At 47.2% G+C, this 16,999-nt stretch overlaps 1 protein-coding gene across 1 annotated transcript in view; it reads right to left on the bottom strand.

Moving 5' to 3' along the window:
* Positions 1 to 15,691, bottom strand: part of ZSWIM5 (zinc finger SWIM-type containing 5) — a 53,286-nt gene extending 37,595 nt beyond the window's left edge. The window contains exons 1-3 of the mRNA XM_085308201.1: positions 15,668 to 15,691; positions 14,920 to 15,075; positions 3,089 to 3,224 (exon numbers count right to left, since the gene is read on the bottom strand). Of these exons, the coding sequence (XP_085164327.1) occupies positions 3,089 to 3,224; positions 14,920 to 15,075; positions 15,668 to 15,691 (316 nt within the window). The remainder of the gene's footprint in view (positions 1 to 3,088; positions 3,225 to 14,919; positions 15,076 to 15,667) is intronic.
* Positions 15,692 to 16,999: the final 1,308 nt, after the last annotated feature.

Genomic DNA, 16,999 nt, shown 5'->3' with positions numbered 1-16,999 from the left:
TAAGACAAGACTGTTAAGGCCTCAACAAAAACATCTTTAACTTAGATGGAAACTTCTTTGATCTCCAAATCTACTCAACCAAAAGGAGCTTTGCAAACTCTTCCAGTTCCTTAAAAGCAGCCAAGCTTTCAGCTAAGCATTTTTAACCCAGATGTCCATGAGCCAACTAGCAGACTGTCTTGCAGTTCCAGTTCACCAGCTGGTGGGGTCCCTGCCCGCAGCTACCTSACCTAGGGATGACTCAGCTGCTCCTGCCATTGCTGCTGGATCAGGCATTTGCAGGTTGGCGTCTTAAGAAAAAACACAGTTCACATTTGACACTGAAAACTGCATTAGTTCAACCAGGGCTTTGCAAGCAGCTGATCTTTCCTAGAAGCTAAGATTATCTCTGACAGGAGGATGGAGAAGATAGTTCCTGTTTCAGAGAGAAAATCACCCAGTTACCCTCTCTGCTCTTAAACCAGTCTCTACAACTCTGTTTTTGCAATCCATACAGGGAGAAAATCAAATCAGTCTTAAAATTCTGAATATTAAATCTGATGAAACATCCCCAAAACAAAACCTGAGTCCTGAGTCCTTTACCTTTGAGCAGGTAAAGCCAACGTGCAAGCTGATTACATCCAAAATCTGAGGTTCAGAAAGTGGTACGTTCAAATCATTCATGTAAAAAAAAAAGTTGATATTGCTCAGCCCTTCCAAAACAAACTCACCTACGAACCTAGTACTAGACCACACGTGGAAATTTAAACCCAAGAAACAAGCAAAGCCCAGGTGTAACCTGCTCCCTTCTTGTAACTGTGTAATCCAAAGCATCCTGAAGACCCACGTGGAGGAGAAAGAGGATTTTGCAGATACAACACTAGACAGGAACTCGAGAGCGCTCAACACTGCTCCCCCTCGCAGTTGCTGCTCACAACCATCCCCCAGATTTCACACCACAGCTCAGGCAGGAGTCACAGTTGTCATTTGCAAAATTGGGCCACTCTGAAAACTTAGCTCTCTTCTCGGGCACAGCACTTGCTTGCTTTTCACGGAGCATGAATTCACCCTGGTAATGAAGCAGCCTCTATGTAAGATCGGCTTCTGCTAGGATTTAGCCCTGGCCCAAGAGAAACCAGGTTCCAGAAACAGTCTGAGGTTTCTGCACAGGCATGGATGCACAAGAGGTCCAGGATCAGTAACACATGGCTAACACAGGGAGCATGTCCTTAGGTCGCTGTGGCTCCTCTGCCTCCTGTAGGAATCCCTCAGTCTTGGGAGGTCTTCAAGGAGCCTCAAAATAGGGCCAGGAATGGCCCTGCAGAGGGAAAAGCACCACCACGGCTACCTGCCTCAAGCAGGCACCATCAGCTGGAAGCAAGCAGACATTACAGATGAAGAACATACCCCACATCTGACTGTTAAAACCATGAGCGTCCTCCAAAYACCGGAAGCTGATAGTTTGGGCACAGGCTCTGCTAGCACCAGCAAGGGCACCGTGATGGAAAGCCACCAGAGGCAGCTTCCAGCAGCCAGCCGCATTTGCCTCCACGCAGCCCTGGGGGGAAGGTGGCCCCCAGCTCCCTGCGTCTAATCAGACTAACCCAATTTCAAATCTGTGTCCACAGCACAACAGGCTGCTGCCCTATTATGAAGCGGCCTGGAAAGCTGGCACGTAATGGTGATAAATGCACACATCATACGATATTGCCAGGATGACTCTGATGTGGCATCTGCCGGGCTTGACTGAATCTGGTTTCATCAATCTTAATAAATTGGGAGGCTCTGAGTATCCTCTCTCCCTTCCTCTCTCCCACCCATGGGTGATGTCCAGTGGGGCTGAAGTTAGAGTCAGAAACCGGGTAGTGTTTTGCTCCCTGCAATACGACTTCCCGGCACAGCAGCAGCTGTTTTGCAGCGTGCGAGACTGCTAGCTCAGCCTTCAGACAGGCAAGAGCTCTGAGAAAGCAAAGGGGAAAGAATACACAGATATTTATGGGACTCGGCAGATGCAGACAAGGTAAATTGAAATTCTCAGCGCAACTCATATACAACTAGGTTAACATGACCCAAATATTTTTAAAATTTCCAAGTCACAGCGGAAAGGTATTTTAAACTAAAATGATTCCAAGCTCTTTAGTGATTAAACGGACTGCAGCTCCAGCTTGTAGTGGAAAAACCATTTGTTTTTCCACTGTGTGAAAGCCATAACTAGCAATGAATAATAATTGCAGCGCTGAGTGTTATTTATAAGCCATTCTTGGTCACATTTCCGAGCCTTGAAACAGCAGCTTTCCAAATGCGAACTTAAAATCAGTCAATATTTGTAATGTAGACAACACCCTTGGGAGGAAGGTGTCTGTGTGCTTACGCGGTAGGAAACGGAGGTTAGTAAAATCTCCAAAAGCTTTCTAGCTAATAGATCAATTCCTCCAGCCAGCTGATCCTGACAATTGCTCAGTCTCTGACCTTGCAGTTGGAAAGGAGATGGGCTCATGAACTCATTTGCACATGACAATGCTCCGGCAAAGTGAATCATCTGCCTCCGATAGTAATGGAGAGTAGTGCTCAGTGCAGCCCTCCCAGGCTCCATTCAAACAGCGCAGGGCTGGCCTTTTGTGCTGCAAGTGCAAGAAAGACTCTGCTGAAGATGTGTGCAATTAAACCCACTTTTCTTGTTGCTCTTTTGATTCAGCAGAGCTCAATGAGAGGCACCCTAGGCAGGTGTTGTCACACACAGATAAAATGTGCCTTTTCAGAGCGCTCAGCGAACAAAAAGAGAGAGGTAAAGGCTGAATCAATTGCAATTTCTCCCTTGCAAAATAGAGAATCTGTGCTTGGAGCAGTTCAATGAGAGGAGGGCGCACATATGAATTTGCATCCTGCCGCCCTCCCCAAAGCCACTTCTTTCTGACGCACGGATGCCGCACGCAAAGGTGCGGAGGGAGCCCTTTGCRGGGAGCACGGGTGCTGGAATGAGGCCGGCAATCGCCCAGCGCGGCGAACGCTGATGCAGCACAATGCCGGGCGCTTTCTGTGCTCGATGTTTCCCCCTCGCCTCCCCCTACCCTGCCCCCACCACACACTCCTTCCCTTTCTCCATCATTACCACCCAAGAAAAGCAAGCCTGGCTTCCCAGGGCTCACGAAGACAGTTACACCCCCTCGGCCGGGAGCCGCGGTTGCAGCCCAAGCTGATGCCGGAGGAGCCGTAACAAAGAGCCGCTGCGCGCCGGGGAGCTCCGTCTGGGAGCACGGGGGGACCCAGACAGACAGGACGCGCCACGGCCGCAAGCGCGACCGACCACGGGCACGCACTCGAGGCCTCCGTCCCAGACCACCACCAGCCTGGAGAAATGCCGTGGCCCTGGGCACGCCGGGGAAGCAGCACGGGCTGCAGCTTTCAGCAGGGAGGTTGCAGGGACCCTTGTTTGTGCCGGAGGTAGCCGTAAGCGGCTCGGAGCAGCTGAGTAAGCTGGAGGGACGCTCGCGCCGCCATCTGCTCCCGTCCCAGCACACCTCCTGCAAATGAAGAGTCAATCCGCCAGTTTCTATTTCTGTTAACCTCTAATCAGCCACACGGCCCGGCCTCTGCTTCGCTCTTTATCTGAGCCAGCTAATGCGTGAAGTGCGCCGCGCTTCCCATCTGTTTCAGCATTAGTAGAGTTAAAGGACAATGCCGTTTCCCCGTCCCAAGCATTCACTTACACAGATGCCCTTGTATTAACTCAATTTCCCAGTGATTTCCATTATTACCCTTACGAGCTTTCTGGTGTTTGTTTATCTAGGAGCCTGAAATGCAGTTTTTTCTCCCCCTCCGGCCCCTGCTCAGCTCAGGGGGGAGGTCTGACCAAATCCGCACTCCAGCAGGCTGGTCCTGCTCAGCGACATTCTCCCAGAAGAGCCAAAACTGTTCCCACCTTCTCCCTGGCCCGCAGCACTCTTTGTTGCCTATTCAAACCTAAAAACATCGCTCCCGGCTCCAAGCCTAAAAACGTCCCTGCCCGCATCACCTTCCACATCCTTCCTCCCTGTCTCAACAAAGATTTTTTGTCTTAATCTACCCAGATACACAACCCTTGCTTTGAAGGCAATGGGGGAAGAAGGGAAAAAACACAACCAGTTTTAAGGCTCTGACTGATCTCCCCTGCTAATCCGTGGCCCTGCAAGCTGAATTCCTGTGCTAGCAGCCCAGACCAAATCCAAACATCATGTTCGCAGCAACAGAACTAATACAGAGGACTTGCAGAGAGGAAGAGTTCACCACATCTTTGCTAACATGTACTGCATGCATAATAACTGGTGACAAAACACTGTCAAATCTCTGTTCTTTACTGCTACGGTGCATTTCATGGTAAGCTTGAATATAAAGAACTTACTTAAAACCAAGAGAAAATTAGGAAGATAGGATCAGTACGTGCAGTAAATTCATCGGGAAAACGGGTGAATGCAATGGCTCTAAATAAAGAGATAAAAAGGAGTTCTTCTCTGTGCAATAATCCCTGAAGTATCGACCTTCTCTCTGTGTTTATTAACGGCTGTATCTGAACAAGGAGCAACATGATTCCTTGTTATTACCCAGATGTTTTCTCACAAGATACACGGTTATTTTCAAGCATGAAAGAAAATACCCACGAGGAGGAAATTCGCTTTGGCTGGAATCTGCGCGCCCCATCAGTTCACACCGCTGCACTGAGCCGGCCCCCGCCAAAAAGCCTCGAGGAAACCAATGTGGCATGCCAAATCTCGCACGCGAGGCTCGATCGTGAGCTGCGGTCAACTACTGACTTCAGTGGAGCCACCCAGATTTCCAGCAGCTGAGAAGCTGGCTTCGTAACACATAAAAGGGTTTTAATTAGGAAATGCCTCTCATCCATGCGTGAAAGCGCCGCTCTTGCGGACTCGCGGATCTTTGCTGCATTCAAGAGTTTGTGGTGCTGTTTGCTCCGTGGTCCTTTCTATGTAGCAATTTGTGCAACCCTTTCGCCCAAGAAAAAAAAAAAAAACATAACCCTGACTGCTAAAAGCAAAGTGCCTAGCGCGCCAGAATCCCTTTCAAAACACCGCTGTCCTTTGCACGGCTGCGCCACGGCCAGCAAGACCCAGGCGCTTTGTGCTGCCTCGCAAGCCGAACCGGCTGGGGCAGCAGGGATTTCAGATCCAGACCTAGCTAGCCCAGGGCTTTGCACTTTACTACAACCAGCAGGATCCGAAACAGCCGTTTAGCGGGACACAGCAACAGCAGCACATGAACACAACYGAACAGTTTTGCTTAAGGAATCTGGGAGGACTAAAAAAACGCTCGGATGCACCCAGCCTTTGGATGCACCCAGCCTTCAGAATCACCCAGCCACGGAGAGAGGCTGATCTTTGGGGGAGAAGCCGTGGGGTCAGCAGCTCTGTCTGAATAAAAATTGAGTTATGCCTATATAATCCTATTAAATCGGTCAGAGCCTCCTTGCGCTCGTCGTTTCTGACTGCTGGTGTGTGCTCGTTCCGCTGCACCTCCTGGTAGGGCAAAGAGTTACTCCAGCACTAGCAACATCCTTTTCTCTTCACAAATTTGCTCCCGTTGCTGACCTGCTTTTCCAAGACACGGCCTCCCTTCTGCGTCGGCAACTTTTCCAGGCCTTTTGTTCCCCACAGTCCTGGTCTGGCCTCAGGCTGGCTTCTGCCTCTAACCTAAAGCAGCTCCTCAGCAGCAGCTCAGGCACGGGGTGAAAAGGGAGATGAGGAGGAATGAGAAAGGAAGGTTTGCCCAGACCTGCAGATGGTGATATGGTAAGGTGATGTGTTAACCACCATCCCAGAGCAAGCCACGTCCAAAGGGGAAACACCTCCCAACACACACACACACACACACACRCACACAYRCACACAYACGCACACACTAACCACCAACAAATTCAAAAGCAAAAGCAAGCCCGAGAGCATTTGTTTTGCTCACACGTCTTTGTTTTGCAAGGGGCAGGACCAGCAGCCAGTCTAGCACGCGCACCCCGCGCAGCGTTAGAACGAAACCAGGACATCACACAGCAACGGAGGGAAGCAGAACACAACCCTGGTCCTCCCCGAGATACCAGACCTTAAAATAGCAGCTTTACAATTTATAGGGAAGCTATTAGTTATAATTTTCCTGGCCCTCAGAAGCCTTCTGAGGCTAAGAGACAGCCTAGATTCAACAAGAAAATCTGCTCCAAATTCTTCCCCCAAAAAGACATTTTTTCCATTAAAAATAGCTCTGCATTTTTTTTTAAGAAACAGAGGATAATATCTGACTTTCTAAGTTACTGGCAGCATTGTCAACATTATTACTTATCAAGCATTTCAATAGCATTTGTGGTAACGGTCCCAGCAACAGATTTGCTGAAAAGGTCAATTAACTTCCTTCAGGTAAACCTTGTTTTTAAACACAGAAAAGGGCTCTGTACTGAAAAAGCTCCCCCAAAATGGTCAAAAAAAAAAAAAAATTTTCAGTACTTGTCCTTGTCTGCTCTCCATAAATCCATTGTGGAGCTAAGCCCAGACCCCAGCTGCAGGCTCGGGGACAAGCATGTAGCACAGTTCACCTAGCAGCAACGCAGAGGCGTCCTGCATAGCCCCGCATCACCTTGAGCCTGGGGAGGCAAAGCCCCTCAGKGTGTTCAAAGCCCTCCTGGACACGTCCTGATAAAAGCACCACGCAAGAACAGCCTTTGGAGAAGAGTCAGCAGCAGCCAGCTTATCTCCAAAGAGTGGTCGCAGGACAGTGGGACAAGATCACTCTGCTATTTATTGGTATTTCTGCCATTCCTTCCTTATTGCTTGTCTCTGTCAGAGGCAGAAAACGAGGCTGGATTGACCTTTTTAGAAGGTCTTTGCACTTTTAGGGAAGATGAGACAGTCCACCCCCAAAGCGAGAGTAATCCCTGGGTGGGAACTGTGTTTTTGAAGGTAAATAAGTAACAGCTTCACCTCCCCTCCAGCAACCAGTCCAAACCGCTGCTGGCCCCCAACCATGAGCAGCCGGAGCCCCATGCAGTAAAGCCCAATTTGGGTTGCAATGCTGACAGCTAGCTTCCCCGCACACGCCTGCATTAGATAAGGGTGCACTTTCCTGCCAAACTTTACAACCCCAATTTATAATAAACTCATCTCTTTCTTTTGCTATTGAATTTCACTAAGGAGACCACAATCAAACATTTTTACATCACAGAAATGTTATTATTATTCTTAAATAGCTAAGCTCRCTTCAGTAGTTTCAAAAAAAGTTAGTGGTTTCCATTTTTTTCCCCTCAAAACCAATATAGCTTACATTTCAGAGCTTTTTAGGGCTGGTCTACATAGTGAAATTAACTTGTTATTGCAGAATAAATTATTCCACAATTGCTATTCCAGCTCGGCTCCCTCTGTGGACATTTTATTCCAGAATAAGTTAGGAATACATTGTGAGTGTATTAATTATTCCAGAAGGATGTGACTTTAACTCCAGGACAGGGAGTCATTCATGAATAACTGCTGCAGAACAGCACCTTGTGGTAATTACATTGGTCACTACCCCTATATACACAGACCTTCAAACCACTACATAAAAGGCATTGGCTGATGAAGCTTTTCTGGATATCTCATTAGCTTGGGCTAGGAGAAGGCTAGGCACCTTCTGCTTGCAGCCAAGTCACATGTTACCTCCTATATGAAGAAAAACAGGCACAGCCTTGAAGAGATAGATCCCAGGAAAGCTGGAGGGGCATGGCAGGCTGGGGAAGGTTTCTGCTGAGCTTAACTCTCAGGTTCTGACCGCAAGAGCCAAGAGGAACATCATTCCCACGCCGAGACACTTTCCATGGTGAGAAGCACAGTCGGAGCTCTTCCTAAAACAGCTTTCAATTTTCTGTGTGAATCTGGACACATCTCTTGCCCCCATGCCTTGTTTCCAATTACAGAAGGGGTGGCAACATTTCTGCCTGTTCCTGGTAGACCACCAGGTTTTCATTCATGTGTGTGACATGCGTTGATGGCACCTGTGAGGCACCAGCATTAAGTCCAAGCGCTGCCAGTGGAGGGACTTGCACAGTATCCAAATGGGTGGTAGCAGCTCCCAAATCCAACCACATGAATCACACTGGCAGATGAGTTTTCACTCTTCCACAAGGACCATGTGCTTGCTGCATGCCCAGCAGTCCCATCAAAACTATAGATCACACCCAAATCAACTAAAACAAATATCTAGTCAACTCCAAGGACTCCAAAAGCTGTGCCACAGCTGTCAGACTCCTCACCACCTTCTTGACCAGGCAATTTCTCAACGCCCATAAATCWTATTACAAAAAGGATCCCTGAAACACTGTCCACTGATATCCATGAAGCTCAACACATTTCAAAGGGCAAGAGCAAGGCACTATTTCTAATGTAACTACTGAAAAATCTAAGAGGAAGAAGACCAATCCCAGCAAGGCCAGTACATACAAATTTATCAGTATCCCCTTTCTGGAGAGTCCATGGAGCAAAGATTGGGGTCATGTTTGATTAGCAGTCAAATCTTCTAATTCTGCATAATGAAAACCGTCTGCAGAACAGTCATCACGCTTTAAATAAAACAACACTTAAAAAAAAAAACCCTTTGATCACATTGTTTGCACATGACCCTCCTGAAAAGTCAGGAAGGCAGTGGGAGGTCTGCGGAGCAAAGAGCTTCCTAGCAGTCATCTTTGCTTGAAAGGCAGTTGGGAGACAGATGCCTCACAAAGAAGCTCAGCTCTTCGAGATCAGCAGTTTTCAACCTCTTTAGTATGCAGTCCCCTACAAGATCTTTCATGAGAAGCAGATTCCAGTGCAGTGATTTTAAGCCTTTCAACGTTACACTTGCTTCTCCTGCTTCCCTCTCCTGATTTCRTACAAAGGGCCAATACCTGTGCCCAGTATTGCCCCCAGGATCTCCCAACTGCTTATCAAGAAGCTCTTTTTCAGCTGGAAAAAAAAACGCCCCAGAGGACCCATAACACTGTAAAACATTAGTTCTTCTATTTTTCAAATTCAAGATGACTCCACTGCAGAGCAGCCTTCAGAATTATAAAGGGCTACAAAAACTGATAACCAGTGAAATTTGAACCATCACTTCTTTGAGTTGGAGCAGTTTACAGGCTGCCTCTGTAAAACTCATGTTTCTGATTAAGAACTTAACAGATTTTTTGCAGGAAAAACATTGTTATTCAATACACAGACTAGACTGCAGGCTCCTTCGTTTGCTTTTGGTGCAGTGCAAACATCTAAAATGACACCGCATAATGACAAGATCTGTCATCAGGACAACTGGTGCTACAATATAAAGAAAAAAAAAAAGATGGATCTTTCCTTCGTTATGTGTCTGCGTTTGTTCTCTCTGGAACTGGTCAGAATTAAAACAAAAGGAAACCTAAGTTGAGCTGCTTAACACTAAATCCAGAGAACTGAAAAGAAAGGAGAAAATTGTGAAGTGAGCCATTCAGCAGTGGGTTTTCTCCCATTATGTGGCATGAAGCCTTTTTGGCATCAGATGGAGATTTCTCAGACTCCCTTAACCAGAGATGTATTTTAGTAATTACATCTAGGGGAAAAGGGGAAGGGGAAGGAAAAGGGGAAGGGGAAGGAAAAGGGGAAGGGGAAGGAAAAGGGGAAGGGGAAAAGGAAAGGGGAAGGGAAAGGGGAAGAGGAAAGGGAAGGGGGCTGCAATATCCTGGCCAACCATCTGCTCACTGGCTGAAATACAACATGAAAGCCCAACATAACTGTATCACCATCCCCCCAGTCTCCTGAAGCCATCAAGAGCTTGCATCAACACCCTGTTTGCTTCACAGCCCAAGTCAGGCAGGGCTCCCTGGCAGAAGGTGCCACACATGCCAGACAGTTATCAGAAGATTTATTTCAATTTGGAATTTGAAGCAATCAAAACTCCGTGAGCTCAGCATAACAGAACAGAAATGAAGTAAAAAGCAAAAACAGATGAGTGTCTCTGGAATTTATTCCTCTCTTCCCTTTGAAAATGGGAGACGGTAATTTGAGACAACGCAGTTTAAGAGTTTTACCCACAACCTCAGCAAAAGGTTTTAGAAATTGTCCTAATCAACATATAACCTGACTATTACATGGTGCTTCCACTTAGAGACATATGGTTGGAAAACAAGAGAGGAAAGTCTTCTGCAGATCCTTGAAACACTCAGGCGAGGAAGGCAAGACAAGGGCTGAACTTTTCTAAGAAGACAGTCCCAAATAGCAGGATCATATGCATACCAAAGCCTCAAACACCAGCTCCACGAAAAGCACATGACTTGGCCATCTCGCCATGCAATACATACACCTCACATCCCCCTTGGCAAGTGTGAGGAGGCAGGGCAGCATCTGCCTGGTGAGTAGATGCGTTTCCTTCCTCCTTAATCTCCGAGACCCAAGAAATCCTGGGCACAGGCAGAGCATGYGAGAGTGCAAGAGGCTCAGGAAGCTGCCCCGATGCATTTGCCCACTGCAATCTACCCCACAGCAAAATGTTAATTGTACATCTCTCTATGTTCCCACTGCAGTGCAACAAGGAAGAAAAAATGCCAACCTGCTTAGCCTGAATCGTTAAGATCTCCATCTTTTTTGTTTCTAAAGCAGAAACCAGAACAGTTCTGATTGCTCGACAAGCGCCTGTCTCGGGCCCCAAGGAGAGAGGGGGTCTGCTCCAACGTCTCATGGTTGATTTTGCCCACGTCAGCAGAAACCAGCAAGTCTGTATGTAACTCTAAAGATAAAACTGCCCAAATAACTCAGTGTTGAGGAGGAGTTGAAAAATTGCTTCCTAAACAGAGTGTGGAAGCCAGAGAAAACTCCTCGGCCCTGGGAAAAGTGGTACCTTCAGGTTCAACTCAACCTCTTCCCAGCCTCGGGGCTTGCAGACAGGCTGGGCTTTAGTTTGGGCAAGTTTGAGTTGGTGCCAGTAAGCTCAATTACCAACTTGCTACATCTCCCAAATTTACCACCACGAGTGAAACCCAGGTCAGCATCAGCATGCTGCGCAGCTCACTCCTGCAGCAAACAAATCACGGTTTTAAGCACCACGGCCACACATTTCAAACGTTGCATTCTGGTGATTCACAAAAGAACTGATATACCTATGAAATTCAAAGTGAATCCCTCAAATTTTAGGCCATTTAAATCTACGGACATCCCCCAAAAAGGGGAAGTAGAGGTTCTTCATAATAACCTCTCCAGCAGAGCAAGCCACACACCCCAAGTGACATTTACAGCCTTACCAGCTCTCTGTCCCAGTGCAAGAGAATGTGCACTCGTAAATACAAGAACCTGAAGAACCAAAGCAATTAACCAAGGCCATATATGAGCTTTAGATGCAAGGGAAGAGCCTACAGCGGAGAACCACCAGAACAGCAAACAAACTCCCTAGCCCAGGAACCCACTCTCCATGAGGGGCTCAGTGAAGACAACGCGTTTAGATACAACCAGGCTCCTTCCTCCTCRGGCCCCCCCGCACTTTTCAACCACTATTCGCTCCCTTTGCAACGACCCCAGTGCGCTGAGCAAGAACGGGGGTCCCTCTTCCTCTCAAYGGGAAAGCGAGGCAGAAAACGAGGCAGCCAATGCGATCGCAGGCAAATGCGAAGATCGCAGCCCGAATCGACAGCTCCCACTTCTCACCTCCSGCCAGAGCATCCGGCCGGAAAGCGGAGATCAAAGAGGGAAAGAAGCCCACGCTCTACCGCTACCTCTCCGGAAAGGAAACCTCCCATTAGACAAGCAGCCCTCCCTTCCCCACAGGCTACGTTCTTGGGCTCAACCTTGAATATTTGCAAGGTTTCAGTAAACTCAGGAGGTCAGGTTTTCCAGGAACTGCCTCATTCCAACGGAAACCGAGCAGAATATGGCGCATAATTGCAAAGTAAATTGCTGTAATGAAAGGGGTCAGGGCAAACGCTGGGAAAGTCACCCTAGCCGAGATCACACCTGAAAATTGATCCATCCAGGTCGATTCAGTTGTGCCTCCGATGCTGTTAACTAGGTTTCCTGCTGTTGCCTAGCAACTATAACAGTTTGCTGCACTGACGCGCGTCAGGCATTAAATACCCTCACACTTTGTTTTTGCAGATGAGGAACYGCAAGGAGATAAAATAAAGAGGCCATTTTCTCCTCCAAGAGGTGCCATCTCAGCATCTCTTTGACATGAGTCTCTTCAGGATGCCGGCCCACAGTACGCACAGGAAAGCGGCAAGTGAGCAAAGCATTTTGGGGGTGAAAAGGCCCCAAAAGGCACTTCCAACAGCCGATACCACGGGCAGGGGCAATGCGATTCAGGGCATCTGCCATGAAGCAAGTTGAGGGGCAAGGATGCATGGAAAAGACCTCTGCGTAGACACATCTGTCTCCCCAAGCTCCTCCAGCCCAKGCCGAGCCACAAGGCAACTCCTGAGCAAGAGCAAAGCACTTAGCTAGGTTCCCTCAAACAGGGTGCACAGAGAGGGTTTCTGGGAGCTTCTCATCGAAATATAAAGTCAAAATCTTCCTTTAGGGTGAAATTAAAGGGATAAATATTATATGCAAAGAGTCAGCTTCTGCCCACTGTGTTCCTCTCCGAGTGGGACTGCTTTTCCAAGCCTTGCTCCATGCGTGTCAGCATTATCAGCTCTGCAATACTGGGTGTTTTCCTTAAATCCTCAACTTCTGGAGTCATGGGAGAACCTTGGCTATCACAGATACTTCAAGCAGAGAGGAGAGAGTTTAAAAACACAACAAACCATTCAAAAATGGAACTCAATCTTCTCTTTAAAGCTCCTAACGTTTTTAGGAGTTCCGATCTTTCTGACTTGGCTCAGGACTTCTGAGCACTCAGCTTTAGCTATTTCGTGATTTTATTTGCTAGAGAAACACATACTATGTTTTGTTCTGCAAGTGTATCTCCAGCCTCACCACGGGCTAATGCTCTGGCCTCAGAATACTCCAATTCACACACATCTCAACTMCAGTAGCATCTACATGTTCCCACACAAAGCATACACACAATGCCCAGGTCCAGACAACCTCCAGATCTAATGCAGCTTCAGCTCTRGTAGATGCCTGCAGGAGGGGACCACACATTCCTGGAGTCTAGCAAGGGCTGAGGTATGATCAGCACTGTGCATCTAACAACAATGCTCATCTGAAGACCAAAGGGTGGGATTGCCTGCAGGCCTCTACTACGGCTTCTCTTCTCTCTGTGCTCCAGGCATGATACAGAAATGCAGGTGGGTTGAACCTAACTCATACTCTGCCTCACTGTTGGCTTTTCAGGATGAGCAAAACAGGCATTTTAAAGATGAAGCTCCCTTTGCTCATCTAGCTCAGGCAGCAGTAACCAGAAAAACAAATGCTAAAGAGCCCAAACCAAATCAATCCATCATGTTGTTGATGAGAAGAGCAAGAGAAACATCTCAAATTCCAGGGTGGGCTGACCCAGCACAGAAAAGTCTGCTCACTCAGCTGTCAACATGTCAAAGGGATGCAACCACTTCAGATTGGTGTCTCAGCCCTAAACGCCATCACGGCTACAATCTTCCAAGTTTCTTGCAGCTGTAGCCTCATGCTCCCCCACCAGGGATCTCCTTGATGGCTGCCCATCCTCACTGAACAGGTTTGTTTTCTCCCACCTCCCTTGGGGCGTTACACCCAATGTCAAAGCACAAAACTGCTGCTATTGTACAGCATCGCAAAGCTTTGATCTTGAAATGCGTCCAAAGCAACACACATATACTCCAAATTAAAATGAGCCCAGGCTTCAGTATCTTCTTTCTCTAAAGAGCAATAGCTATTACCTTATTAATTTGCTTCCTCAAAATAAATAATTAATTTATTAAAATCTGAAATAGACTAGGATTGCATTGGGCAGGAGATGAACATGAGGTTTCCACTTGCATTTAAAAAATAAATACTTCTTGGTTGGAAAACACTTTCTACTTCCTAGCTCCCCTGGGAACCTACTTTCACATAGTGTCTTTCCTCTGAAGAAGATGGAAATGTCACAGACTTGTAAGACAGCTCCCTACCCTGCTGAGTGACTCAAGGGGTCATCAGTCTTCAGGGAAGGGGGAACTAATTTTGGGACCTAGCAGGTAAAATGTAAATAAAGACAAAAATGTAGAAACAAAAATTAAATGCATCTTAATGAGGAACGCACCCKAAACTGTGGTTTACAAATTGCTCTCATGGACCATGATCTTGAGATYTTATAGGGTAGGTGTACTTTTTAAAATCAATTCTATTCCTTGCTACAGAAGCCACTCCATGAAACCTAGAGATGAACCCATCATAGATGGAGAGCGCAACACTTCTGAATACAGCTGAGAGCAGGAGTCTCTCTCTCCAGCCAACCAGCAAGGAAGGGGATGCTTACAAGCGCAGCCAGCTAACTAGTGAAATGAAACCCTCCAGAGTGGCTTTCTACATCACCAACAGTGAGTAGAAACGATTTGGAGCACAATGAGTAGCAGGGATCCCATCACATTCACAACGTGCATTCACAAAGCCAAAATGTCATCTGTGCATTTTACACCCATGCAACAGTCGCACCAACAGCCTTGCTTTCATATATCACCCCTTGTTTCTCCAACGATAAGGAAGGATTAAAAATGGCTGTTGTTAGTGCAATGTTAGTTATTGATCATATCAGTACACTGGAAGTGAATTATATTCACAGTGTATTCAACATTTGTGCAGGCAGGAGCACTTCTGAGATAAGAGGGAAAGAAAACACCCAGCAGATAATCAGGACAGTTAAAAGTGGAAAGTTCATAGTCATGGCTACCTTCAATCCTGGTGGTATATTATAAACCAACTTGCTTTTTAAATGAGTGACACTGAGCAATAGCACTAAGGAAACCTCTTGGCATTCGTTACTGCCATATCCTGTGGGTACCCTCTAGGATCCAAAAAGTCTTTACTTATTCTTCAGCCTTTCTCTTACCAAAGGTACAAAACCTGCTTTAGCATCCTCGTCATCTCCAATCACACAACTGATAAGAAGTTCAGCTTTGAGAGCTCTATTCTGCAATGAGATTCTTCTGCATTTGGGTAAGAGGTATGAAGTGTGTGGGTTGTAGACACCATGAGACCCATAAGCCTGAAGAAATGGAACCAAAAAGAAATTAAAAGCAGAAACATTGCTCCATCAATCCCATTCCAGGCTCAGTTAAGCTCAGAAAGCCCTAACTGTCAACCCCCTTCTCCTGTGTCCCCTGGGCCACAGGGCTTTTCTCCAGCTTTTCTCCTGATGGACTGGGGAGCAGAGAGGTGTAGCTGAGATAGCTGGGACCAGTCCAGTCTTTCGGGGCTGCTATCTGAGTCTACCCAGGGAGCTGAACATTTTACTGTTATTATTTTTTCCTCTTTTTTTGACTCACTTTATCTTACCACTGCTATTCCCCACCCTTACTTGCATTTTATGGAGATCTCAGTATCTCTAGGCCAAGAGCTGGGCAGGCTGTCTTCATCACCTAACACAACTGCCCAGCTCRAACCCTGGTGCAGCTGCATTTGCGCCTGCTCCAGGCCGGACAGTGGCCTCACTCTAGCCCGTGCACCACCATGAAGCCCCACGGGCACCCTGCTGCAGGAGCGCTTTCCTCCCTCCAGCAGCCAGCAGCCACCCCCATCCTCACCAGTGGAAGTGTTTGATCCCAGCTAGCTTCATTTAAGCTGTCAATTCAACTTACCTCTAAATTTTTAGCAGACGGCATCTGTGCTGACTGGATATTTAAGCCAGACACTAACACTTTTGCACATTCACTTAGTCTGTAGCCAACAGATCAATCTGCCTCAAATACAGGAGATCTCTTTTTAACACTCAAAAGCTAATGAAAAAAATCCCCTCTGGTGAAAGGACAACACCGGATCAGAGAAGTTTTATTAGCCCTTAACCATGCAAAGTTGGAAGCTCGTCTTCTGTTTAATTCTAATACTCTGGCTCTGTTAAACATTAACCGTATAAATAATCAAATACTTCACATGACAGAGCCGTACTTCCAATCTGGGGCCAATAACCCAGAGGGTAATGAAGGGTGTAGTCTTCTGGGCTCGAGGATTTCCAGCGCTCTCCAAACACCAGAACAAAGGCGTTCCTCCCCCCTTCCACGGGCTTCAAAGCAAATGCTTTGATTCCCTCCATGAGACCACATCAAGCCAGTGCACAGGCGTGCTAACGTTGCATATCTCATCGCACACCCTCTGCTCCAGCGCYGCACACAAAACCACGAGCCATGGTGTGGTCTGACGGCTGCAAGCGGCCCGGTGGCGAGAGGCATACACTGAGAGAGCACTCACTCTCATCTCCATCCATCATCCATCCATGCCACAGCATGTGAGCRGGGCCATAGTGGAGACCTTCCCATCCGCCATCAGTCCTGGCTGCAGCCCCCGAGCCTGAGCTTTCATCGGGAAACCCAGTCCCTTCCACCGAAGCCTGATCGTGAAAGATGAGCATTTTTCTAGCAAAGGGCTCTTGGGTGAGACAGGAATGCTGGCGCTCCAGATGCCTATGGTCTCACACYCAGCTCAGAGGGGCCAGATAACTCGATGCTGCCGAAAACAACTGCAGTTTCCAATGCTTTTAACGAGGACTGTGATTGTGTGGCACCTCTGAAACTAAGCTCTYGCCTTCTTTGGACTCTAGTTCCCCCAACTGCAAAGCAGGGCTAATGCCACTGATGGGGCCCRCAACCGGATTTTAAGAACCAGGTTGCAATTGTTTTGCTCATTAGGGAATGACCAGCGTGTTTGCAAAACAGAGAAATGTGAAATACTCTGCAAGGAAAGATCTACTAAGGAAAGAAAGTCTGCTTGAAATACRAAATAAAAAATTTAAAGCTGTATTTGAGGAAAAAAGAAAATCTGATGTTGGTCATCCCCTTCTTCCAAGGTCAAACTAAGGTAATTTGGGCAAATATGCAATCATCTAAAATCCAGGACTTCACTCTTTTAGAGTGGTACTATCACTGTAATGCTAACTGAAAAGCTTTAAGTGATTTTTGACAATGAGAATAGCAGGA

The sequence above is a fragment of the Rhea americana genome, unplaced genomic scaffold (assembly GCF_003343005.1).
Source record: "Rhea americana isolate MKP2758 unplaced genomic scaffold, rheAme1 scaffold_27, whole genome shotgun sequence".
NCBI classification, from domain to species: Eukaryota; Metazoa; Chordata; class Aves; order Rheiformes; family Rheidae; genus Rhea; species Rhea americana.
The sequence above is the reverse complement of the archived record's forward strand: the minus strand, read 5'-3'. Positions and strand labels throughout refer to the sequence as shown.